Below are 26,259 nucleotides of genomic sequence, written 5' to 3' on the forward strand. Positions count from 1 at the left end.
TCACTGCAACCTTTGCCTCCTGGGTTCAAGCCGTTCTCCTGCCTCAGCCTCCCGAGTAGCTGGGATTACAGGTGCACACCACCATGCCTGGCTAAGTTTTGTATTTTCAGTAGAGATGGGATTCCTCCATGTTGGCCAGGCTGGTCTTGAACTCTTGCCGCAGGTGATCCACCTACTTCGGCCTCCCAAAATGCTGAGATTATATGTATGAGCCACTGAGCCTGGCCAGTTTGTTCATCTGCAAACAATGTTTGTGCTTGTTAAATGTCAGTTGTGGAGAATGTATAAGTCTACATCTTAAGAATTACGGAGATTATTCATAATCTGAGAATCTGGTATCATACTATTTTAATTTTACATAAACTTTTTCAATACACAACACTACAAATACATTCAGGAGTTATGTTGGTGTCCTATAAGTTTAATACTTTGGAGAGATGAGTAAAACTAACAAAGTAAAAACTTTTAGAAATGAAACTTTTACAAAATGAGGCAGTAAGGTTGAACAGTTAATCTTAGATTCTGAGTTTCCTCATTATAAGTAAAAGTTTAAAATGATGTTAAAAACCTTCTCACCAAGTTTAATAAGTGCCAGCATTCATTTGATGCCTTAAATCACTATGTTAGCAACCACTTCTTAGTGTTTATCCTGACAAGTGACACTTTAGGAAAAGCACATCTCAGTTATTCATAGAATAGTGTGATTACATATTTTCAGGGTGTTTGGTATCAGCAATGAATCAAGTTAGACATTTAAAGTAACGGAACTATACCAGAAATGGAAACTGAACTAGTATTTCCTAGAAAAGACTTTGTCACTGTCACTGTGGTTATCCACTTAATTGAGCTTTTGATTTGCAAGTACATTCATTTTCCTAACAGCTACACAGAAGACCATATCATACCCATAGACTTAAAAATGATTACCATAACAATCATAGTTGACATTTTGGGTTGTGTATTAGACTCCTGCTTCATCAGGCATCCTCTACCATCTAGTGTTTATTCTTTAGAAAGCACAGAAGCAAGTTTGTTTTTGTTTTTATTTTTATACTAGACAGGCAACCACTGACAAAAGCCATGCCTGTATTAGTGAAACTCCCAGATATGAATAGGAGGAGAAGGCAGAAAAAGGAAGTGGGGACATAGAAAGGCCTCTACAGATGGTGATTTCATCTGGAAAGGTTTAAATTATATTTAATTTTCCAACTAATTTTTAACTGTTGAAAAGCATGAAGACTGAACAACACCTATAATCCTGTTGAACTGGCCAAAAGGAATGGGATCTTTCCAGAAAAAATCAGTTCAATTCAATAAATACTTATTGACCACCTGCCCTGTGCCACTCAGTGTGCTAGATGCTGAAGATAAGGGATTCTTGAGTGCATAGAGTTTATAATCCAGGGAGCATGTAGGATAAGAGAGCAACTGTTATCAATAACAATCAGTGCAAGTCTTCACTTGATAATGTAACTCTAAGTTAAACAATATACTGGTGGACCTAGAGCATGATAATTTCTCAAATAATATTTATGTAAGAGTGGTCATCTTCTGACTTCTTTTTTCTTGCATCTAGGGAAAAGAAGAGAATAAAGAAGGCTATCACTGTTACCTGCATCTTATTGTATTCTCATAATTTGTTGTGCTTGCTTAACAACCAGACTCAAGTTCTTTCCTCATCTGTTCCCTCAAAGAATATGCCTCAGATGCATTTGGAACACCATTTTGTGTCTGACTTCAGCAATTTTGTGAGATGCTACCATTAGAAGTTAATAGAGCAGTGGTCTTTCAACATTTTATATGGTATGCTTCCTCAGGAAAAAAAAAAAAAAAAGCATTTTTGAGAAACATCCCCAACATATGTTTGGTTGTTTTTTTATTTCCTTATGAAACATATGTATATGCGTATTTATATGTTTGTGTGTGTGTGTATATATATATACAATGTATAAATTAAATTTTTAAATGAGATAAAGAATAAAATACATTTTTGAAATTATTGATTTATTAACAAAATTAAAAGCCTTCCTTATCACTAAAAAGTATTGAAAAATCCATGAATTATGCAAGATTGTTATAACATTTGGCTATAATAATCTTATTTCTCATATCAATCAGTTGTCATTTTAAATTAATGAGAAGCTGCAGCATTTTTATATTTTTTAACAAATGGATTCAAAATCCACTGAACTGCTCAATTAAAAGATTGAAACAAAATAGCAAATTGTTTCCAAGTTTTTAAAAGCATTTTCTGTAGATGACAATCATATAATCGTTAGTAAGAAAAACACACAATAATGGCAACACTTTGAAATACTTGTTTTCAAATCGTCCCTTCATAACAACTTATCACTTGTTGTGAAAATTACCTTGAAGAAACAATAACAAATAAATCTCTGGGGTTTTTTGTTCTTCAAAAAGATCTATTAGATAACATATACTGAGAACCATATATCAATACAGAAAAAATCAGCAAATTTAGGATATTTGTGTGTTTTTTTGTAAAAATAAAGAAAATGACTCACTTTAAGACAACTTTTAAAAACTTTGTTACAAACGATTTTTACAATTATGTATCATCTCATTACAAAGTAATATTAAGATTCTACAATTTAAAAGATTTTAGTAAAATTATTCATGTAGATAAACTACTAAAGCCTGTAAACTACAATATGTCAGAATCCCATAAAGACAACCTACTGTACATTATTGACTCTAAGATGTACATTTTTCATATTTAACATCTCATTTGGGAGCAGTTTTAAGGTAATGCCCAGAAGTGTGGTATGTAGTTGTCCTCTTGTGCAAGCTCAGCAAACCTGGATTGGGCTCAGTGGACTAGAAGAAAACTCCAGAGACCACAGCAGGGGACTCTTTAAAAAAAAAAAAAAAATTCGATAGGTAATATACGTATGTCTAAAATCTAAAGTTTATTTAGAGATATCTAAATAAATAAAATCTCTAAACTAAATGAAATTTTAGTTTAAAAGATTCTAAATGTTGAGAAAGCATTGTCGTTGTTTACCTGGCCGTTCTTTTTATTTCTTACTAGTGCATAAATAATGGTATGTCTTATAATTAAGAAAGTCTTAGATTTAAAGGAATCTTGTTGAGGGGCGCTGAGGCTCAGGCCTGTAATCCCCGCAATTTGGGATGCCAAGGCGGGAGGATTGCTTGAGGCCAGAAGTTTGAGACTAGCCTGGGCAACAGAGTGAGATTCTCTCTCCATAAATTTAAATAAACGTGTTTTTTTGTTTGTTTGCTTGTTTGTTTTTGTTTTTTTAAGTAATATTGTCATAGATAAAGGCACAGCTGCTAACCCCTCTGCACTGTGGGCGGTTTTCCCTCTTCCCTGAGAGCACCACTTGTAACATGGGACCTATACGGGAGTGGTGACACGCCATCTCTTCGGGTTTAACTTTTTTCTCATTTTTTAGATGGCAAATACAAATGGAAGTTCCAGTATTCTGCCCACACTCCAGTGGGCGGTCTTGTGAGCAGTCCACTTGGGAAGCTTTGGCGCTCAGGTGTGGTAAGAGCTGGGCGGTGCAGAGCACAGAGAAAGGACATCTGCGAGGAAAGTTCCCTGATGACTGTCAACAAAGTGCCACTTCTCTGTGTCTGTGAACGCTGAGAACATGATTTTGTAGCGCCTATCATATAAGTGCATAAACGCACCTCACCTCGGTCAACCTTTGCTCCGTCTTATGAGACAGGCTTTATTATCCGCATTTTATATGAAGGGAATCTGACCGTGGAGAGAGAATTATCTTGCTCAAGGCGACACAGCAGAGCCCACAGGTGGCAGAATCCCACCCGAGCCCGCTTCGACCCGCGCCGTGGAAACCACAGCGCCCGCCCGGCTGCGCGTCCGGCGCTGAACTCGCTCACAGAGAAGCGAGCTCTCTCCGCCCGGCTGCCACCGCCCAGCCTCGGCCCCAGCCCCAGTCCCGTCCCCAGCCCCAGTCCCAGCCCCAGCCCGACCATCACTCGCCGCCAGCTCCCCGCACCTCGGCGCTGCAGCGCCCACCCCAGAGTCGGTGGCGCGGGGGCGGCGGGAGCGGAGGCTGGAGGGCGGGCGCTGGCACCGGGAACGCCCGAGCACCAGCGGAGAGCGCGACACGTGCGGCCCAGAGCACCGGAGCCACCCGGTCCCCGCAGGCCCGGGACCGCGCCCGCGGGCAGACGACACACGGTGAGTGACAAGTGGCTCGGGGTGGGGGACAGAGAGAACCCCAGGATCCCGGACCAGCGGGGTGTTTGCGTGCCCGGGATTCCGTGCCTCGCGTCTTCCCGAGGAGACTTCGGCTACGTCTTCTCTCTTTAAGAAAATGAAAAAGTGTATATTATTTTTTAAGTCTTCCAATATGATTTCGGATGGCTTCTCTTCATCACAGTCCTAACGCCCTGGGCACAGATGTTCACTTGGAGGTACTGGGTTGTGGTTTGGCTGGATGGAGGGGAGGGAGCGCGCGGACTGAGCCTCCAAGGTACTCTCCGGGCCAGGCACAGAGCGGTGGGCTCACACGGAAGAGAGGGGACAGCGACTGGGAAAGGGCAGAGGGCACCCCTGAGGGTCCAGCCCTGGTTCAGGCCCACAGGCGTGGCTCCCGTTGCTTGAAAATGTATCTAATGTAAGATATTGGCGGGGGGGCCTTCCATAGTCTCGGATAAGGGTGAACTATCCCTGTCTCAGGCTTTCCTGTGACCTCTGGACTGACCCTGCTGGCCAGTTACTAGCAATGCTCTGGTGCAAGCAAATTGGCCAGCCTCAGTTTTCTCTTCTGTGAAATGCCTCTTCCTTTGTGAACTATGAGGTCCTTCTCACCTCCCTGGGACACACTAAATATCAGTGTCAGCATTGTACGGGATTATGTATCTGTACCATTAGATCCAGGTTTTACAAATAGTAACCTAAAAGCATACTAATAGATCTTGTTTAAGAACAGGGGCCCGGCACGGTGGCTCACGCCCTAATCCCAGCTACTCCAGAGGCTGAGGCAGGAGAATTGCTTGAACCCGGTAGGCAGAGGTTACAGTGAATCAAGATGGGGCCTCTGCACTCCAGCCTAGGCAACGGGGCAACAGAGCCAGACTCTGTCTTAACAATACATACATACATACACATATAAAAATATATACATATTATATATACATACATAAATATATACATATTAAATATATATGCACATATATATAAAGAACAGGGCAAAATTAGTCCTTTTTTCTCCATTTTTAAAACTCTAGATAATTGTTATCATCTACTATGTGTGTGCTCTGTGTAGATGAACATCTTTGTTGAGCACCTACTAGGTATTTGGTTCTTGAATATACATTATCTAATTCCTTAAAAACATAGTGAAACTGTTATTAGTATTCCCATTTTACAGATGTGGAAACTTACATGTTTCACACAGTTAGTTACAGGTTTCTGGCTCAAAACTGTGTTCCTTCTGTTTCCACCTCTCTGGCTCAGAACCTTATACCCACCTCCACTTGAGCAAACAAATGTTGGATTCTCATTTTCCATTAATAGGAATGGTCCAGTGCCCTATTTCTCTGTCCAACACTAAAGTCAAACACTAAGGTCCACTAAAAGGACCTTAGGGGCTAAGAGCTAACACTTTCTTCCCTATTTTAATGTGAAATCCTCAATACATTACACTATCTGTTAGGCACAACAGGCTCCAGAAAAGTTTGCAATATGCTCTTTTCCATATGTCATGCCTCTTGAATGTCATGATGGTTATATAAGCTGATAAATTCCCAAACTTTGACAAACAGAATCTTTCCTGTGTTAGAATGAGTTTTAGTGTGAAAAAAAATTCTAAAGCACATGTATAATTTTTAAGGTAGAAGAATCATCCAAGTACAGTAGGTATGGGGCATCATTTCTCAACTGTGGACTTATTTTTGTATTGCTTCACCTGCTTTGCTCTCTAATAAATTATTTGTCATCTTTGTAATTACACTCACAGCACTGCTATCAACTCCTACATATAAATTTGTGCAGAATGGCCAGACGCGGTGGCTCATGCCTATAATCCCAGCACGTTGGGAGGCCAAGGCGGGCGGATCACCTGAGGTCAGGAGTTTGAGAGTAGCCTGGCCAACATAGTGAAACCCCATCTCTACTGAAAATACAAAAATTAACAGGGCATCATGGCACACGCCTGTAATCCTAGCTACTCGGGAGGCTGAGGCAGGAGAATCACTTGAACCCAGGAGGCAGAGGTTGCAGTGAGCAGAGATCGCGCCACTGCACTCCAGCCTGGGTGACAAGAATGAAACTTCGTCTCAAAAAAAAGAAAGCCAAATCCCAAAAGAAGTCTTATACAATTTCCTTTTCTCTTGGAAGTTTCTGGTGCTCTTCACTAGTGTAACAGTGGTTTGTTTTTGTTTTCCAAATAAGTATTGAACACGTACATTATGGTCAGTGCATTTGCTGGACTTAGACTTAGTGAATATAAAGAAATGTAAGGCCCAGTTCATGACCTATGAAGTCAAAATTGTTTGGGAAAATTTTGAGAATACTTAATATGTCTTAAATGATAGGTGGCATGAAGTTAGGAGTTATTGAATCTAGTTTTAATCAAATCAGTCTTTCAGTGGTAAACCAGATGAGTGGGCAAAGAGAGGAGTCAAAAGCAATGCCATCTAACTTAATTCTCGTAGTGTCACTGAAAAGAAGTTATACTGCCTTTTTTCTTATAATAATAATAGAAGGTAACATTGATTGAGCTCTTGCTATATTCCAGGCACTCTGCTAACAGCTTGTCATTTAACCCTCACAATAATCCTGTGAGGTAGGTGCTGGTTTTGTGTTTGTTTTTTGTTTTTGAGATGGAGTCTTGCTCTGTCACCAGGCTGGAGTGCAGTGGCGCGATCTCAGCTCACTGCAACCTCCGCCTCCTGGGTTCAAGTGATTCTCCTGCCTCAGCCTCCCGAGTAGCTGAGATTACAGGTGCACGGCACTACACCCAGCTAATTTTTGTATATTTAGTAGAGACGGGGTTTCACCATGTTGGCTAGGATGGTCTCAATCTCTTGACCTCGTGATCCGCCCGCCTCAGCCTCCCAAAGTGCTGGGATTACAGGCTTCAGTCACCATGCCTGTCCGGTAGGTGCTGTTCTTATTCCCTTTTTACAGATGAAGGGAATCTGTAAAATTCCCTTCATCTGTAAAAGGCTGAGTGGTCAAGTGATTTGTCACAGGCCATACACTAGAATTATCCTAGCCAAGACTTAGGTGTCCTGAGCAGATTCACTGCTCATTTCATTACTCCTCCAGTTTCTCAGGAGGCTCTTCTAGGAGCTTGGACTGAGGTGATGAGAGTAAACATGGTTCAATTCCTCTTGGAGGTAGTAGCTTTGCAGGTTCAGCATGGGAGCCCTGATGCTTGCTGAGAATAAATGAGGGGTAAGCCTATTCCTGCAGAATTTAAACTAATAGAAGAGGGAAAGCAGTTAGACTAACAGAGCATCAAGCTTGGATTTTTATTTCTCAGGTGCTCATGGAGCGAGAAGGGAAGCATAGAATGTAACTCCAATTCCATTCTGGATTTATGTGTGGTTTTTCTGGGTTATCTTGGTCAACTTCCAGATTTTTCTATCTGTAGAATAGGATACTAATCATTACTTTATGTACTTGACCAAATATTAACAACTAAATTATGTGCTTTGCACAATGATAAACTACTAAGTAAATGTCTACAAAAGATTATTAAAATTAGAATCTTTTAACCTCTATTTTGCAGTTATATGCAGGAAAAGCAACATATTAAGTAAAATATCACGAGATACTGAGATGGAGCATTGTTAGTGTAGAGACTTCGACTGAATTCTTCATTTATATGAGAAACCTGGGGAAACATGGTGGGATGCTGATCACTACCCTTAGTTCTTTAATTCGCCTCCCAAGTGTGCCTCCAATTATCTCAATTGTGAAATTCTTAGAAAATTCTCAAAGCAATGTAATTGTTTTAATATGTTAATGCCTTATAGTACTTTATGAAAATACTCAGTGTTTGCTTACAAGGTAAAGCAAAACTTGGCCAGGACTTTGCAAGTCCTGGATACCCGAGATCCAAGGATAAACCTCCTGCCATTGTCCATAAACAGAGACTTCCAGATTGAGGATGTCAAAGAAAAAACCTTTCCAATAAACTAAGGAAGAAAAGTTAGTGAAAGAGGTTTAATTTTCTCAATAAAGGTCAATTGCTATTTTTGAAATAAGGAAAAGAAGCTTTGAAGTATGAAGTTAACTGCCATGGTGACAGAGGCAGAAATGGAGGAAACAGGCGTGGCGCCCGGGACCTCTTTCCAGCACATCATCCTTCCCAATAGAAGACAGCTTATTTTATCAACAGGTTTAGCAGGATACAGAGAGTGAATCAGAGAAGGCTGGAGTTTTTGAAGCTTTATTGAACACTTGCCATGAAAGTTTTAGGCTTATGGGAGCTATTCAAAGAAAGAAAAAATGTCATGTAGTTTATTTGAAAGTGTCTTATTTCTCCAAGACTCCATTCATGTCTTGTTTCTTTCTTTCTTTTTGCTGTTATATTGGATAAATGCTTGTTCAATCTATAGGATAAAATAGTTCTCAGTACAGACGATTCAGGGGTTGGGGTGGGATAAATTCATTTCAACCGTGATTGTTTACACACAGTATTTCAGGAGTCTATTATGTCAAATGGGATATATCTAAAATGGAAATAAAGACAAACAGAATTGACAGAAACAACATTCCAGAAAAAATAGAAGAGAGAAAAGCATAAAGGAAGTTTTTAAAAATAAGCTATAAAGAGGGAAAGGAGAAAGCACATTGAATTTGAAAAAAAAAAAAAAAAGGAACAAAAATTCGGAAGTCTCCTGAATTTGAGCAAGAAAAGAAAGTTCCTGTACTTGGGTGAAATTAAAGAGGAACCATAGGACTACAAATGCTTACCAGTGAAATTAGAGAAAATTCCAGGGAGCTTCATCAGCTGCACAAAAAGGAAAGCAGGTGTGTGTGTTAAATTTGGCTCATGTAAACAGTGCTTGGACTATTGAATAGAAAGAAGAAAAAGTAGAGAAGGTTGCACGTTTTACTTTCCTTCCCCTTCAAGCCATTTAACATGACGTTATGAATGGGGCTGGCTTGATGATGAGGCCTGATAGACGGACTTTTGCCCATGTAATGGCTTGTTACATTCTTTCACCGAATGGTAGACTTAGAATGAAAACCAGTTCATTTTCATGCCCATAACTCAGGAAAATTAATGAAGAAGAGAAGGTTAGCTAATGGGTAACTTGATTTGATTATCCTTTTCCATTACCATAGTGGAATCGCATTAGACACGGTTACATATTGTATGTGCGCTGAGTTTTGTTGTTTCATCCTCTTTTGAGGGAGGTGGGCATCAGAAGTAATGAGTCAACCTTCTGAAGAGCAAAGCATTAAGCATTATAAAAGCTTTACTAGATAGGTATCATAAAGATTGTATGTAAGGTGCCTAGCATCATGCCTGAAACATAGTAAGAGATCGAAAAATTGCAGCATTAGTATTAGTATAGTGTTGAGATTAGCATTATTTTTAGTATTATGCTGCTACAGTTGCTATTGATTACAAGCAGTCTCACATCTAGAAGTAATGTTGGATTAGAAATCAGGAGACTGCCCGGGCATGGTGGCTCATGCCTGTAATCCCAGCACTGTGGGAGGCCAAGGCAGGCGGATCACCTGAGGTCAGTTCAAAACCAGCCTGACCAACATGGTGAAACCCCATCTCTACTAAAAATACAAAAATTAGCTAGCCATGTGTGGTGGCGCACGCCTGTAGTCCCAGCTGCTCGGGGGGCTGAGGCAAGAGAATCACTTGAACCCAGGAGGTGGAAGTTGCAGTGAGCCAAGATGGTACCATTGCACTCCAGCCTGGGCAACAGAATGAGACTGTATCAGAGAGAAAAAGAGAGAGAGAGAGACGGAGGTTCTGATCTGGATTTTGCTATTAATGTGAACTTGAACAAGTCTCCTCTTTTTTCTAAGCCACGGTGATCCATTTGTAAAGTAGGGAATAAATGACCTCTGAAGTGTTGTCTGTATATTGATCTGCTACCAGTAAAACATATCTCTGTTAAGTAGCTTTGCAGGCAGAAGGGAAGAATTTTGTTCTTTGCCTCGTTTAGTCACCTGATCATTAACAACATACATTTATATGACAACCAGCCTTGAGGCATACTTGGTCATTTGGTTGTCTGTGGTAGCCCAGACTGAAATGTCAGCTGTTGGAGGGGAAGGGAGCAGCAGCACACAGTAGTTACTAGTAACTTGTGTGGCTCCTTCCTCCCTTGACTTTTTAAGTTCTTTGATAGTCTTAGGAATTAAGATTTTTTTACCTGGCCTAAGAAAACATACAACTCTAGTACACTGAAAATCATATCTGATTTAGCAAAGAAATACAAATGAGGGAATCAGCAGGGGAAATAGGAACCAGTCTCAGTGGGGTTCCTACTTTGTGCTAAGTATTCTCATGAATCCACGACACCATGGACTGTTCACAATAACTTTGCCTTAATCGTCACTGTAACTTTGTCAAGCTAGGTATTACTATACCTATTGTAAGAGATGAGGAAATGGTGCTCTCACAGCCATAGCAGACAGCAGAACTGAGATTCATTCACCTTTTTCTTTTCCTTAATACCACTGTTTCCCTTGACCTTAATACAGTGCTACAGAAGAATTTGGAAGTAGAAAGTTTTCCTGCCAGCATGAGATTATCACCTGTGAAAGGAAACTTAAGAGTTTCTTTTTTCCTAGCCTAGCACAATACAATTTTGAAGTGGCTGCATGCTTTGTGCTTCTCTCTAGAGCAATGGGGAAAGAGGCTGGTCAGGGAGTAATTGTTGTCTCTGTCTTCCTGCTGGTTGGTGTATTTCTGGCTTGTTCCCGCCCACCCCACCCCCATTCTTGATCTGAGATGTTGTTTTCACCATCTGGAAACTGTCACCACTTGAGTGATGAGTCAATGACATAGCACACTCTTTGATTTTCTGATTCAAGATAGAGTTGTTGTTTTAATATTTACCCCTTAGGCAGGGTATGTGAAGGATGTTTACAGTTATAGAAGGTTTCATTTTATTGGAAGATACCTCATTTACTTGAAGGTCTTTGGGGATTCTGAACTTCTCATAAATGGAGAAGCTATTTTTACCTGGTAGTCAGAGAAAATCAGCAAGTTTGTGTTTGGATCAATGTACTCAAATTTATCTTCCATTTTACACATTTCATATACATATATATGTTTATATAATATACACATATATTTTAACCTATTTAATAATAGGACACAATATATATAAAACATATTTCATATATATCCTTTTTTTAAATCCTTATAATTATCACCTGAGTATTTTACTATTTGGAGAATGTTATAGCTTCATAAATTGTGATCCATGTTGAAAATTTCTCCAAAGGGGTGCCATAGATATCTTTTGCAGTTAGGAAGCAGAAACCTTCTTAATCCCTATGTAGCCATTCATTTCGTTATCTTCCAGTTCAACCCATAATTTTATCTATGCCAGAATATTCCAAATGTTAATGCAGCAGCTAGCATAGCTACTATGGGAGTAGAAAAGCTCCCCTCCACCCTCCTAGGGTCTTGGTTGAGTCTGAGAATTAAGTTGACATTAGGTTAACAGGAAAAAAAAGTAATACAAATTTACTCAGCAAATATTATGGGACATGGGAGACATGAAGAAATGAAGACCTAAAGAAGTAATGAGAGTCAGTTACTTAAATACTGGACTGAGCAAAGAATAGTAAACTATAAAAATGTGACTAAATTATGTGGGGATACTAAAGTCTGTACAGAATTCTCTTGGTCTCAGTTTCTCATCCTTGAAGATAAAGATGTTGTTGACTTTCTTTCTAGTACAGGGAATGTCTTTCATATGGGAATTTTACCTTCTTATTTTAAGAAACAGCAGAAAAGTCAAAGTGATCTCCTTGCACCTGCTGTTTTTCAAGTGCCTTTAACTACAATCGTCAATATGTCAGAAGAGTATATTTTAACACCTTTACTAATACAACAAAAACTTAACCCAATCACAATGTAGTAGAATAAGATTTAATGTAAGTAGTTTTAATGTAGTTGCATTAAACTAAACTGGAAGTAAAATAGATGAACACACACACAATTTAAGTTTTATCCAGGACAGCACATGCCTACTATGTGCCACAAATTGTGGCCTCTGGCCCTGAGGGGCTTGCAAGGAAATGGAGGAGAGAGACAGGTATCTAAATAAATTAGTTCTCTAATTATGGTACGTGCTAAGATAGGAAGATGCCAGGGTGCTCTGAGGATACTGGTAGGAGGGTTCACTCTGACCTGAAGACATAAGTAAGGCTTCCTGAAATCTGACCACTTCTTTCCATTGCCACTACTACACCTGATGACCACATCATCATTTTACCTGTGCCTCTGCAGTCATTTCCCAACTGGTCTGCCTGCATCCACCCTAGTCCCCAGAGTAATGTGTGTGTGTGTGTGTCTGTGTGTGTTAATGTCACTCATATCTTGTTACACACTCAATTAAATAAGTAAAATTCCTAATTAAACACCAGTGGTTTCCCATGTATTTGAGAATAAAATCTAGGCTCCCTTTTTTGGCAAACAAGTCCATAGTAAATCTGGTTCCTGACATCTTCTCTAATTTCATCGCATACCATTCTCCCTGCAGTCACTTTCTCCAACCACCCTGACCTTATTTCCGTGCCTCTCCCTTGGCAAGCTCGTTCCTCTGCCTCCAGGCTGTGCATTCACCATTCCCCTGTGAGGAAAAGTGTTCCCACATCTTCGGTTGGCCAGCACCAATTTTAGCCCAAGCTTCACCTCCTGCAAATGCCTTTGCTGACAAGTTTGTATCCTCCCCAGGGTCTCTCCTCTTTTATGTCCTTCTTTTATTATTACTGGGTTGTTGCTTATATTTTTGTTTTTTGCCTCTCTACTCCAGGATTTTGTTTCCATGAAAGCTAAAATCCCTTCTGTCTTGTTCTCTACCATATCCCAAGGCCTTGGCACTTAGCAGCTGCTTAATACATATTTATTGAATGAATAACTGAATGAAAGGTGTCTGAACTGAGTTTAGATGGATGAATAAGACTCACCCAGTCTAAAAATAGTGGCAAAGTAAAGAGAATAGCGTGAAGAAAAGACACAGAGGCATGAATAGGCATGAGATGGGCAGGGGTATAAGCAGCTCAGTGTCACTAGATGGTAGTGTCAGAAGAGAGTGGTGGTGGATGTGGCTGGTGATAAACACAGACATTAGCTCACAGAGGCCGTTGTATTCCATGACCTTGGACTTTTGGTTTAGAGACAGGGAGACCGGCAGATTTTGGCTTAAATCTGTGCTTCTCAAATGTTTTAACAATGACTCACAAGAAACAGATTTTATGTATCTGTGAACTGAGATCCATCCCCAGCTTTTAGATGCTGTCACATTCGTTGGCTCCTGGCTCCTTCCTCCACTTCAAAGCCAGCAGTAGCAGAGCGAGTCCTTGGTACATCATATCTCTCTGACCCAGTCTCCTGCCTTTCTTGTACACTTTTAAGGACTCCTGTGATTATATTGGACTCACTTGGTTAATCCAGAATAATCTTCCCATCTCAAGGTCCTTAACTTTAATCACATCTCCAAAGTGTCTTTGCCATGTAGGGTAACCTGTTCACAGATTCTGGGAATTAGCGCATGGACATCTTTGGTGGGCCGTTTTCCTGCCTACCACAGGGATGTTTATAGGGGTTTTCTAAAGATCATATTCCTTTCCCTCCTTCGCATCTTTCTTGCAATGGACATTTATTGAGTACTTACTGTTTCCCAGTGTTAAGTGCTGGTATTCAACAGTGAGCAAGGTAGTCAATGTTCCTGCTCGTATGGGGCTTATATTCTAGTATAGAAGACAGATGACAAACAAGTAATTAAGTAAAGAAATGAGGTAGTTACAGATCGTGCCATGAAGACAATAATAAGGTGATGAGTAAAAAATCAACTGGGAAAGACCACATTGGTCAGGGAGGGCGTGGGAGGGATAGAGACAGTGGTCAGGGAGGGGCTTTCTGGGGAAGTAACACATAAGCTGAAATCTAAAGGGTGAAAATACGTCAGCCACACGAAGAAGCTAGGGAAGAGGATTCTAGCAGAGAACTTGGAAAATGTGAAGTTCTCTAGGCAGCAAGAGCATTGTTCAAGGAACGGTCTGAAGGCCAGTGTGAATGGAAAAGAGTGAACCAGGCAAAAATGTAAGTGATGATGGCAAGATGGGAAGAAGTGAGGCCATGCAGTGGCTGAGAGACTGTGTGTGGTATGGGCTGTGGATATTTTTCTAACAGCAGTAGGGACCTGTTGAAGGGTTTCAGATAGTGGTGGTGTGCAGCGGGTAACATGATCTGATTTATGTTTTTCAAAGGTAGTTGGCTATATGAAAATGGCTTAGAAAGGGCAAGGATGGACTGGAAAGACATGTTGAGGGCTAGCATAGACTAGGGGAGAGATGACAGTGGTCTGGACTAGGGTGAAGGGACAGTTGGAATGGAGAGAAGTGCATTGATCTGTAAAATATTTTGGAGGTAAAGTTGACAGGACTAGAGATGGTTTAGCTGTAGGAAATAAGAAAAAGATTGGAATCAAAGATAGCTTCTAGGTGTTTTTAGCCACTTAGGGATGAGAATATCATTCACTGAGATAGAAAAGGCTGAAGGAAGAACCAATTTGAAGAAAGGGTGACAAGAATTAAGACTGAACACCTTAATACTGAGAATCTGTTAGACATCTAAGAGGTGATGCAAAGGAGACAAATGGATGAGACTGGAGCTCAGGGGGATGTGTGAGTTGAAGATCTACTCTGAAATCTTTAGCTAGCAGATAACATCTAGAGCCAGGGGACCAGGTGAGATCACCTACAAAGAAAGTAGAAATAGAAAAAAAAAAAATACCTTGAGTGTGCTAAGGTCCTCCAAGAGTTAAAAATCAAGAGGAAAACAAAGAGTAGCCAGCAAAGACTTACACTAATATGCTAATATTATTTAGGGTTTTCCTGAATGATGACTAGGCTAGAGGTAGAGGAAACAAAGAACACCATAGGGACAGAAGTGCTGTGTCTCTAGCACTTAGTGTACCTAGCACATGAAAGGCAGCCATCCATATTGAATGAGTAAGTGAAATTTTCTGAAACTCTTCAATATTTTCTGGCATATGTCTAGGTATGGGGTTAAGAGGTAAACTTTTGCTTTACATTGGCTACTTTTTAGTGGACTGACACCACAGAACTTCCCAGCCTACTTTATGAATTTTTGGCCTAACTTCAATAGAATTTAAAGAATTTGTTACTGACCAGTAGAGCCATTCCTTAAGTTTGAATTTGAAACAGATCAGAATTGCCAGCTTATGTTTTCTGACCTATTCAAGATAAAAATCACTCTGTAAATAAGTAATTAAAAAAATAAGTAAACAGGCTTCTCTAGAAAACCCAAACAACCCTTGGAATTCCTTTTTTACTGCCAAAGAGATCAATCTTTTACTAAGTTCCAGATGGGTTATGAGCCATTTTTCAATCTACTGATTCCAGAATCACATGACTGGATCAGAAACTCTCATTAGTCAAACTACTCTATATGGTATGAAGATGAAGTCTTGTTTAGAAGGAAAAGAAGAATAAAAGTGTTCTGTGGGACTAAGTCTCAGATAGGTTAAGCAACTTGCACATGGTCTCAAGTATTTAAACTCAGTGCTAAAGGACCCCAAAGCCCATTGCTGTGGCCTGAATGTTTATGCCCCCCTCGAATTTATATGTTAAAATCCTAACTGTCAATGTGATGATATTAGGAGGTGGGGTCTTTCGGAGGTGATTGGGTCGTGAAGGTAGAATTTTCGCAAATGGGACTAGTGACCTTATAAAAGAGATCCCAGAGAGCTCTGTTGTCCCTTCCACCATGTGAGGTCACAGCAAGAAGTCCCCGTCTATGAACCGTCTATGAAGTGGGCCCTCACCAGACGCTGAATCTGCTGACCTCTTGATCTTGAACTTGCCAGCCCCCAGAACAGTGAGAAATAAATTTCTGATGTCTATAATCTACCCAGTTCATGGCATTTTGTTACAGCAGCCCAAATGGACTAAGACATCCAAATTCCTTCTCTAATCTATTGCTGACCCCAAGAAGTTTCACTGAGATGGGATTTGGAGGTGGCTAAGATAATTCGATTTACTGATTTTAAAGGCATATGTCATTTTTTAAAATAACAAAATCTCAACAAGGTGGAGAAAAATAAAGTGGCAATTGAAGCTCTTCTGAGCTATTTTGGCTGTGGTATTTTCTGAATGTATTTAACATGAATGAATTTGTCTTCTTTTGCAAGGAAGAAGACAAAGTGCTATACCAGAGTCGATTGTTGATGGCACATACTTTTAGACGATGCTCACTGGCACTTATTTTTATAATCATGTGGCTGTTGATTAAAGCAAAAATAGGTAAGATATTTCTGTAAGTTACTCTATGGAAGAATTTGTGGTTTAAATTCTCAGTTACAGATGAAGTATGTATTTATGGTAAATGTTCCGGTAGTTGGTCTTTTGTAGTCAATCTCTGTCATTTAAGTGGGTAAGTCTGGTTCTGTCTATAGTAGTTATTTTATTTAATTTCTACTAATGATTAATATAAGGGTCCAATTATTTTATTTCTTCCTAAGAAAGTGGCTTGGTAACCCAGTTAGGCATCACAAATACATGTTTTACATTTCAGCACATTTTTCTTTTTTTTTGTTTTCTTCTTTTTATTATACTTTAAGTTCTGGGGTACATGTGCAGAATGTGCAGGTTTGTTACATATGTATACACGTGCCATGGTGGTTTGCTGCACCCATCAACCCGTCACCTACATTAAGTATTTCTCCTAATGCTCTCCCTCCCCCAGCCCCCACCCCCTGACAGGCCCTGGCTTGTGATGCCCACCCCTACCCCCGTGTCCTTGTGTTCTCCTTGTTCAACTCCCACTTAAGAGTGAGAACATGCAGTGTTTGGTTTTCTGTTCTTGTGTTGGTTTGTTTAGCACTTTTTTTTTCCTGCCTCCCACCCTCCACAAGTTTTTTTTTTTTTTTTTCTGAGACAGGGTCTGGCTCTGTTGCCCAGGCTGGAGTGCAGTAGCACAATGTTTGCAATACTTTTTAAATACTCTTTTAAAACTGTCTTTTTTTCTTGGTACAAGTATTTAAATAAAAATTATAAATCATAAATGGTGATGGAAACAAATGTGTTTTTTTCTGGGAAGGCTTTAGTAGTCTGGTAAATAATTTGCACATAAGAGAAGCTGGTTTTTCCCGGAACTGTGTTCCTGAATGTTCTTCCAATCCTGCTTTCTAACCACTTTCCTGGTTATAGTTCTGATTGTAGTATTACTGTTATGAGAAGGATGCATATTTTCATTCAAATACAGTTAGACTTCAATATGTTTACCTTCTGTTCTCATTGTGCATCACTATTATAACCAGAGACATGTAGGTTAATTATATTTGCATGATCTGATGGGGTTCATTTTACCCTGTTTTGGGGAATTACATAAACTCTTCATTTTGAAATGGGTTTATTATCACCAACTAAATATTGCATTTGTATCTTATTGCAGATGAGTGCAAGAGAGGCGATGTGACTGTGAAGCCTTCCCGTGTAATTTTACTTGGATCCACCGTCAATATTTCATGCTCTTTGAAGCCCAGACAAGGCTGCTTGCCCTATTCCAGTCGTAACAAGTTAATCCTGTACAAGTTTGACAGAAAAATCAATTTTCACCATGGCCACTCCCTCAATGCTCAAGTCACAGGTCTTCCCCTCGGTACAACCTTGTTTGTCTGCAAACTGGCCTGTATCAAGAGTGATGAAATTCAAATATGTGGAGCAGAGATCTTAGTTGGTGGTGAGCATTCCATTTTGAATTTTTAAAACTTGGTAATCTTTTGGTATTTTTGATGTTTTGGTATTTGGTGTTAAGCAGAAACCCAAATACAGGTCAATGTTCTTTCTTTTCCCACCACATTGAAGTATTTCATTTTGATACTGACATGAAAGCTTCAATGTGAGTTCAGAAATTGGAATCTTATTTGGCAAGTCTCTCTCTCTCTCTCTCTCTCTCTCTCTCTCTCTCTCTCCTCTCTCTCTCTCTCCAGAACTATTTATCTGTTGTCCTTAACTCCAGTGGCAGAAAAAATGGATCTCTGCAGTTGGGTCTTTATGCCTTTTTGACTTATGAGAATATGTTTAAAGCTACAGCCTCCTAAAAAGAAAGAAGAGATGTCTTTTTAAACTTATGCAGCCCAGGATGACTACACAGAGTTGAGCAGCACCTCTTGCCCTACCTAACTTAATGCCTCCCAAAATAATTCTTCCATCCATGCTCACCTAGACCACTGGTTCTCATACTTAGCAGAAGGTAAAAGAAAACATTGATCACACTTACTATCTTTTCCTCAGTTCTCCAGAAAACTGACTCTAGTGAAAAAAGAAAAGAAAAGTAAACAAAAAACCAGACCTGCTAACAATTCATGAGAAGGAGGTGTGGGGCAGAGGAGTTACACAGCCCCAGGGAGGCAAGAGGGAAGGAGTAAGCCAGGAAAGGGACAAAGGCAAATACCAGGTAGTAGTAACATTACTGAACCGGCCACAGCTTCGACAGAAAATACAGCTGGTTGTTTATACTCTTCAGAACATTCCCAGAAAGAGCATATAGAAATCTCACAACAAGAGAAAGAAAGAAGAACTTAACTATCTCCCACTGGCCGAAGTCCACCTGACAGGGGATCAGTTTCCCACACTGCTGGCTTGCATTACTGGTCCCTTCAGGCAGCTGCTGGGGGATTAGAACTAACCTGTCAGAGTTGACACCTGCAGTATGAGCCGCAGGGCACAGGATGAACCAGCAGCCAGCAGCACACCTACCTGCAGTTCGCAACCTGTGGCCCACAGCCTTGCAGGTCCAACCAGGCAAGCCCGTGAGCAAGCATGGGCCCTGAGGGATTCCATGGCACCCTGTGGTTCCAAGGAAGTTTTGGGGTGGCAGACAAGAGGCATAAAGAGACTAGGAAGAATTGCTCTAGCAGGCTGGCTGACCAAGTCTCATAGACATGGTCTCTGTCATAAAGGTAGTGATATAGAGCTCAATGAGACTCTGTCCAGGAAAGATGGAAGCCTCTTCTCTGTGACCATTAAGGATATATAGATGTACAGTTGGTGCCAGGCAGTTTTCCTGGAGGGCCCCCAGAAGCATGGAGCGGAAGACCAAGCAAATGACCAAGCAGATCATTGGTAAGAAGGAGGTATAAACTAGGCCAAATACTCACCTTCCAGCTCAGGGCCTACTGTTCGTACCACTGTGAGTCATGTACTCAACATTGACAGCCTGTGGTATAGTAGAAGTAGCATGGGCTTTGAATCTCAGCTCTGCCAGTAGCAGTGTACTTTAGACAACTTAAACTATCTGAGCCTCAGTTTCTCCATCTGTGTTATGAAGATAATAACATCTACCTCATAAAATGGTCATAGTAATTAGAAGACCTCTTATATGCAAAGTGCTTAATCCCATGCAAGGCACATGGGAGGCATTTAGGTGATGGCTTTAGGCTTCTCAACAGCAACCTGGAATATGGAAGGCAACAGAGTCCTGACTATAGACTCTTTTCAACTTAGAAGTCTGTCCTCAAAGTATCAGTCAAATGTGAGGGTAGAATAAAGACATTTTAAACTATGCTCAAGATATTTCCTCCCATGCACCCTTTCCCAGGGAACTAATGAAAGCTATGCTCCACCAACCCAAGTCATTCGACAAGAAAGAAGAACACATTAAATCTAAGAAACAAGAGAGCCAAAGGAAAAAAAGAAGCAACTTAGGAGACACTAAGGATGAGCAGTCCCAGAATGACAGCTAGGTACCAGGCATGGAGGCAACCTGTCTTATATTGGAAAATCCACAAGGCTCCAAGAGAGAGGTCCTTAAGCAGCTGAAATGGATAGAAGTGCCAATACATTGCAGTATATTGAACAGTGATTCAGATAAGTGGCTTGCAAGTTTGAAATTTTATTAACAAGAAAACTAAACAAATGGAAAAACAAGATAATTACTAATTCTAAGATTAAAAGTTATACAGAAAATGAAAAGTTAATATAGTATTCTATATGACTCAGTCATGACTAGTGTGTGTATATGCATAAGTATACACTGTATAAATACATATAAACATATCTAAATGTATATGTGTACATGGGTACATATGTTTACAAGGAAGAGACTTTCATTTTTTTGTTTTTTGTTTTTTTTTTTGAGATGGAGTCTCGCACTGTCGCCCAAGCTGGAGTGCAGTGGCGCAATCTCTTCTCACTGCAACCTCTGCCACCTGGGCTCAAGCAATTCTTCTGCCTCAGCCTCTCAAGTAGCTGGGATTATAGGCATGCACCACCATGCCCAGCTAATTTTTGTATTTTATTAGAGGGGGGGTTTCACCATGTTGGCCAGACTGTCTCCAATTCCTAATCTCAGTGATCCTCCCCTCTCAGCCTCCCAAGTTGCTGGGATTATAGACATGCATCACCATGTCTGGCTAATTTTTGTACTTTTAGTAGAGACAGGGTTTCACCATGTTACCCAGGCTCAAACTCCTGGGCTCAAGCTGTCTGCCCACCTCGACCTCCCAAAGTGCTGGAATTACAGGCATGAGCCACTGTGCCTGGCCCAGGACTGTAACTTTTAAATATGAACTTATAAGTTAAAACGACTCTCAGACCACCTGTGTGGAGTCCCTGAGAAAAAAGTAAACTATTGTAATAGTCCAGGAAGAAGTGATCAAGTCCTTATCTAGGGCAGTGGCAATGGGAACCAAACATGGGAACAGATAACTCAAAACCTGGTGGAAGTAGGATCCACTGAATTTGATGACTAACTGGATGTAGAAAATGAAGAGGAAATGTTGAGAAAGACTCTGATGTTTCCAGTCTGTATGCCTTAGAGGAAGCTGATGCCCCAGGCAGCTTCATAAAATGGAACAAGAATAGATGTTGAATCAGAGAGAACTGGCTCAAACAGCTCTACCACTTACTAGCTGTGTGACCTTGATCATGTTACCTAACGTCTCTGAGCCTCAGCTTCTTCATCCATTATATGAGGTTAATCTGAATGCATCCCTCTTGAGTCATTTATACAGATTAGATGGCGTCATACACGTAGTGTGCTTAGCACAGAGTGTGGCACATAGTAAGAGCTCAAAGGTTTGTTGTTGGAATTTATTGGCAACATTCCTTATTCTACTTCCAGCAAGAGCCTCCAGTGTTTTTTGTTTGTTTGTTTGTTTGTTTTCTTTTGAGATGGAGTCTCACTCTGTCACCCAGGCTGGAGTGCAGTGGTGCAATCTCAGCTCCGCACAACCTCTACCTTTTGAGTTCAAGTGATTCACATGCCTCAGCCTCCTCAATAGCTGGAATTACAGTATGTGCCACCATGCCCAGCTAATTTTTGTATTTTAAGTAAAGAAGGGGTTTCACCATGTTGGCCAAGCTGGTCTCAAACTCCTGACCTCAAGGGATCTGTCCACCTCAGCCTCCCAAAGTGTTGGGATGACAGGCGTGAGCCACTGCATCCAGTGAGAAGAGACTTTTTTAAAGGAAAATTTATTATTCTATTGAAACTATATAAGCTAGATATCATTATACCCATTTTATAGATTCAACTGAAGCTCTGACTTGTCCAAGGTCACACAGTGGGCATTTCTGTGCCTATGTCTGTGGTGGATGCTAAGGACAAAAAAGACATTTATTTAATCAATTACAGATTTTTTTAGTGTAGACAATAGCTAAGACTTCTGTAGTATACTCATTTTATCTAACCTAAAGGAAATACGTATCTACACGTGGGTCTGGGTGTTAGGGTAAAATGGGATGACTGAACAGCTAAGTATTTCTCTTACCTCCATTTTGTCCAAGAAATTCCTAGTTTGGGTCCTGTCTTTCACTATAAAATAGCTTTATTTAAAAATACACACCTTACAATAGAAGAGACCATGCTTGCTTTGTACATCTTTGTGTTTCCACAGCTAGCACTGTGCTTGGCTTGTGGGAGGTACTCAGTGTCTACGTACATAAAAGAATTAATTTGTAAATGCCCATAAAGTGCTCCAAGAGACACTGCAGAAATTAGATTTAGATGGTATAGCCCAGGAAGACATGACCGAAGTGAGTGGGTATAAGTTTCTTGACAGAAAATGTCTGGTGAAGAAAGCAAATAAGTCTCTCATTTTTCAAGGTTTCTAATATTTGAATGGGCATCACTCTAAAGGAAGTTAATTAATTATTACCAGGGGTAATGGAGCTAGCACTGGATGTTCACGTGTCAGGGAAAATGGTAGAATATGGAGAAAAGGCTTGGACTTGAGTTACCCACAGCTGAGCTGGAGCCTTGAATCTGCCACTTCATAATTTTATAATCTTGGGTCAGGTATTTCACCTTTCTCAAAAATAAAGATAATAATGGTATCTACCTCATGGGGTGCTATGCTGTCTAATTCAGAAAAACTGCACATAGCACTGGACTAGGCATATAGTAAGTATTTCATCCATATTTATTAGTATTATTACTGTTTCTAGGAGAAATTTTTACCTTAATGGCAAACTGGGACTTGGACAAAATCTGAAAATGGCTTCTAGTCTATCTGGGTTTACGGCACGTGGGGGATGTATTGTCATGTTGTTGGCAGATACTAACAATTTGGTTGAAATATCACCTGTGTGATATATAAGGTTTTTGTCTTTTCTTTATAAAGTTGCTCCAGAACAGCCTCAAAATTTATCCTGCATACAGAAGGGAGAACAAGGGACTGTGGCCTGCACCTGGGAAAGAGGACAAGACACCCACCTATACACTGAGTATACTCTACAGTGAGTGAGAGGCTGTATTCTTGCAACTGTTTTGTAGATCTTCTCTTAAATGACATTTAGAAATATCTATTATTTATTTATTTGTTTGTTTGTTTGTTTAGACGGAGTCTCACTCTGTTGCCAAGCTAGAGTGCAGTGGCACAATCTCAGCTCACTGCAACCTCCGTCTCCCGGGTTCAAGTGATTCTCCTGCCTCAGCCTCTCGAGTAGCTGGGATTACAGGAACCTGCCACCACGCCCAGCTAATTTTTGTATTTTTAGCAGAGACAGAGTTTCACCATGTTGGCCAGGATGGTCTCGATCTCTTGACCTCATGATCCACCCTCCTCGGCCTCCCAAAGTGCTGGGATTACAGGCATGAGCCACGGCGCCTGGCCTGTCTGTTTTATTTTTACCAGAGAGAAGAAGCAATAGATACTTCTAGACAATTAGACACCTTTTTAAAAGTTTCTATGTTTATAGTTAAAAATGCTTCATTCATCTACAGTATGAGAGACCTAATGTCTTGGGTCTGAGTTCTAACTCAGCGTTCTCTTCAGTGGATCCAAGATCCAAGTTATGGCTGTTTTTTCCCACTCTAGTAGGGTTAAACTGGTTGCATAAGATCGCTTCTCTTTTTTGCAGCTGCAGACTCTTGGGGTCATGATACATAAATAAACTCTTGCTTGTGGTAGTTTTCCATTCGCTTGGAGAAGTTTCTTTTTAAAGCACCATTTGCTGACCTAAGAGTCCATGAAAAGAGAGAGTCTGGGAGATTCTGTTCCTTGGAGTAGATTTCGTGATCCCATTAAAGATCCAGCTGATTTTTGCTATTCCTGAGTGAGGAGGAGATGAAGGAAAGGAGGGGTTCTGTAGTACATTTACTTTTTCTAACCTACAGGAAATATCTATCGACATGCAGGTCTCAGTATTAGGTAAAATAGCCCAGGATTCTACTCTGGCCACTGCTGTACTAGGAACTGACAGTTCTGTGCCACAGATGTCAAGGTGGCCATGGTCCTTAGGATAATGTTTGGAACTGCCCCAGGGAGCCAAGATAACAGCAGGGTTTGGGGAATTTCAGCAGCGTAGGCATGGTTACCTATCTATCTACATGAACATGAAAGAACATCTCAGTTCTACTAAAAAGGGAGTTGGGTGAAGTATAGTCTTATATGACCATATAATACAAACATTCCTGGTGTATATTACCAAGTCATAAGATTGACCTTTAAAAATTGTCTAGAATTCTAAATATTTAAACATTTTGTTCTTTTCTACTGTAAGTAGAAAGTAGTACATAAAACATCTTGCTACACGTGGTTGTGTTTTGTTTACAGGTTAAGTGGACCAAAAAATTTAACCTGGCAGAAGCAATGTAAAGATCATTATTGTGACTATTTGGACTTTGGAATCAACCTCACCCCTGAGTCACCTGAATCCAGTTTCACAGCCAAGGTTACCGCTGTCAATAGTCTTGGAAGCTCCTCTTCATTTCCATCCACATTCACATTCTTGGACATAGGTACATTTTATTTCACTATTTCACTGGTTCTTTATAATTATTTTTAAAATCATTCAAATTTTTTTTATGGTTGTTTCAAGAAAGACAGAGATTGATGGAAATTGGCCAACAGGCATAGGCAAAAGATAGAAGTTACTTTGATGCAAGTCAAAGGGTGCGTGATTCTAGAGCTGTATAAAGATGGCTATACAAAGTGGGATGTTCAACATTATTCTCTCTGTTGGAGAAATTAGTCCCTGGATTCAAATCCCATGAAAGAATCAGCTACTAATGATACCACCTGACTGAGGAGAGGGTCCTGTGGGGTCATTCAAGATGCTTAGTGCAAGCCCTTCTTGGAGGAGGTCTCCTTTCACCCCCGTGGCTACAACCATCGTTGTGAGATAGGCTACATGTGGGCCTGCTAGGTTAGAGCAGCGAAGTACAAACTATGAATACAATTTCTCAAGCCACAGGTGCATCTTGCTCTGAGAATACTTACCTCCAACCCTGGAGTGAGCCAGTACATTCCTGAGCAAATGTAATTGGTCCAGTTGAATCAGAGGCCAATCTCAGGCATTCCAAGTTCTGACTATCCAGGCAGAATTGGGCTGCCTGAAGTTCCAACCTCACACTATGTGCTTCTCACCTCTTTCCATGGCACTTCTTTGCATGCATACTGCTAACGATGAGTCTGATCATTGGCATTTACTATACACTTTTCCACCACATTTCTTCTCAGGCTTCCTCCCATTTTTTTTCGTACACCATTGATCTCTAGGCTACCTTCTCGCCCCCGTTCTTTTCCTCTGTCCCTTTGCTATGAATTTTCCTACCAACATTTCTTCTCCTCCTGAGGCAATCATCACTAGCCACCTCTGCTTCTCAGTCATTGGAACTCTTGAGTTTGGCACATTGGTTTTTAAAAAACCATTGGATTAAGTGGCGTTGAAACTTACCACTAATGTTGGTAGTAGTTATTTGGTGAAAATGAGATTTGATTAAGGGGGATTATTTTAAAGATTCAGAAGTTAATCCAGCTTTTTAAAAAATTCTTTCTTAAAGCCTGGAACTTTTCCCTTGTATATTTTACCAAATTTGATGGTTGTGTATCTCAGAACTGAGTTTTGTCAAACTCTTTATAGCTCATGCCAGTACATAAGACAATTGCTGATCACGGATCCTGAACCACACTTTTTTGTTTGTCCTGGTTACTAGTGAGGCCTCTTCCTCCGTGGGACATTAGAATCAAATTTCAAAAGGCTTCCTCCGTGAGCAGATGTACCCTTTATTGGAGAGATGAGGGACTGGTACTGCTTAATCGACTCAGATATCGGCCCAGTAACAGCAGGCACTGGAATATGGTAATGATCTTTAGAGTGAAGGAACAAACATTGAAGCGTTCTTAATATTGCTGTACAGACCTCTGTCTTTTCATACAGCAAAATATAGAGTTTAAGAATATTTATCCCAAAGTACACACTTGAGAACTATCAGAAAGTCACGTACGCCTCTGTTGATTAAGAAATATCTTGAATTTTGATCTCTGATTCTGAAATTTTTAAAGCTTTTGTAAACCAATATTAATTTTCTATAGTTTGTTTCTAACAGAGGATTCGTTTCTCCTTATTATTTACCCCCATCCTATTATTACTTTCTAGCATTTAAAAAAGATATTGAAAAGAGAAATATTAAGAAATGTCCACATTTATATAGAATTTAATATTCCAAAGAAAAGGTCTACAATTTAATATAATATTAGGCATTACATGTTTTAAAATAAAATGTATGGGATTATGAATTTTTCCAGGATTGTTGCAAAATTCAA

The 26,259-nt window shown here is 40.2% G+C and overlaps 1 protein-coding gene across 10 annotated transcripts in view; it reads left to right on the top strand.

Moving 5' to 3' along the window:
• The first annotated feature begins 3,569 nt into the window (after positions 1-3,569).
• IL12RB2 (interleukin 12 receptor subunit beta 2) overlaps positions 3,570-26,259 on the top strand; it is a 92,908-nt gene continuing 70,218 nt past the window's right edge. For 6 of the 10 annotated variants that reach the window (XR_004440612.1, XR_004440613.1, XM_033225241.1 and 3 more), the window contains exons 1-6: positions 14,141-14,285; positions 16,399-16,510; positions 17,661-17,948; positions 22,834-22,948; positions 24,268-24,452; positions 25,650-25,795. Coding sequence is in view for 8 of the 10 variants with exons in the window: in XM_033225241.1 (XP_033081132.1) it covers positions 14,259-14,285; positions 16,399-16,510; positions 17,661-17,948; positions 22,834-22,948; positions 24,268-24,452; positions 25,650-25,795 (873 nt within the window). In the remaining 2 variants the exon portion in view is untranslated. Of the gene's footprint in view, positions 4,196-7,315; positions 9,005-14,140; positions 14,286-16,398; positions 16,511-17,660; positions 17,949-22,833; positions 22,949-24,267; positions 24,453-25,649; positions 25,796-26,259 lie in introns of those variants that run through there. The other 4 variants (XM_033225244.1, XM_033225242.1, XM_033225243.1 and 1 more) reach the window with 4 other exon arrangements.

This window comes from Trachypithecus francoisi, unplaced genomic scaffold, assembly GCF_009764315.1.
Source record: "Trachypithecus francoisi isolate TF-2019V2 unplaced genomic scaffold, Tfra_2.0 Lachesis_group12, whole genome shotgun sequence".
Classification (NCBI taxonomy): Eukaryota; Metazoa; Chordata; class Mammalia; order Primates; family Cercopithecidae; genus Trachypithecus; species Trachypithecus francoisi.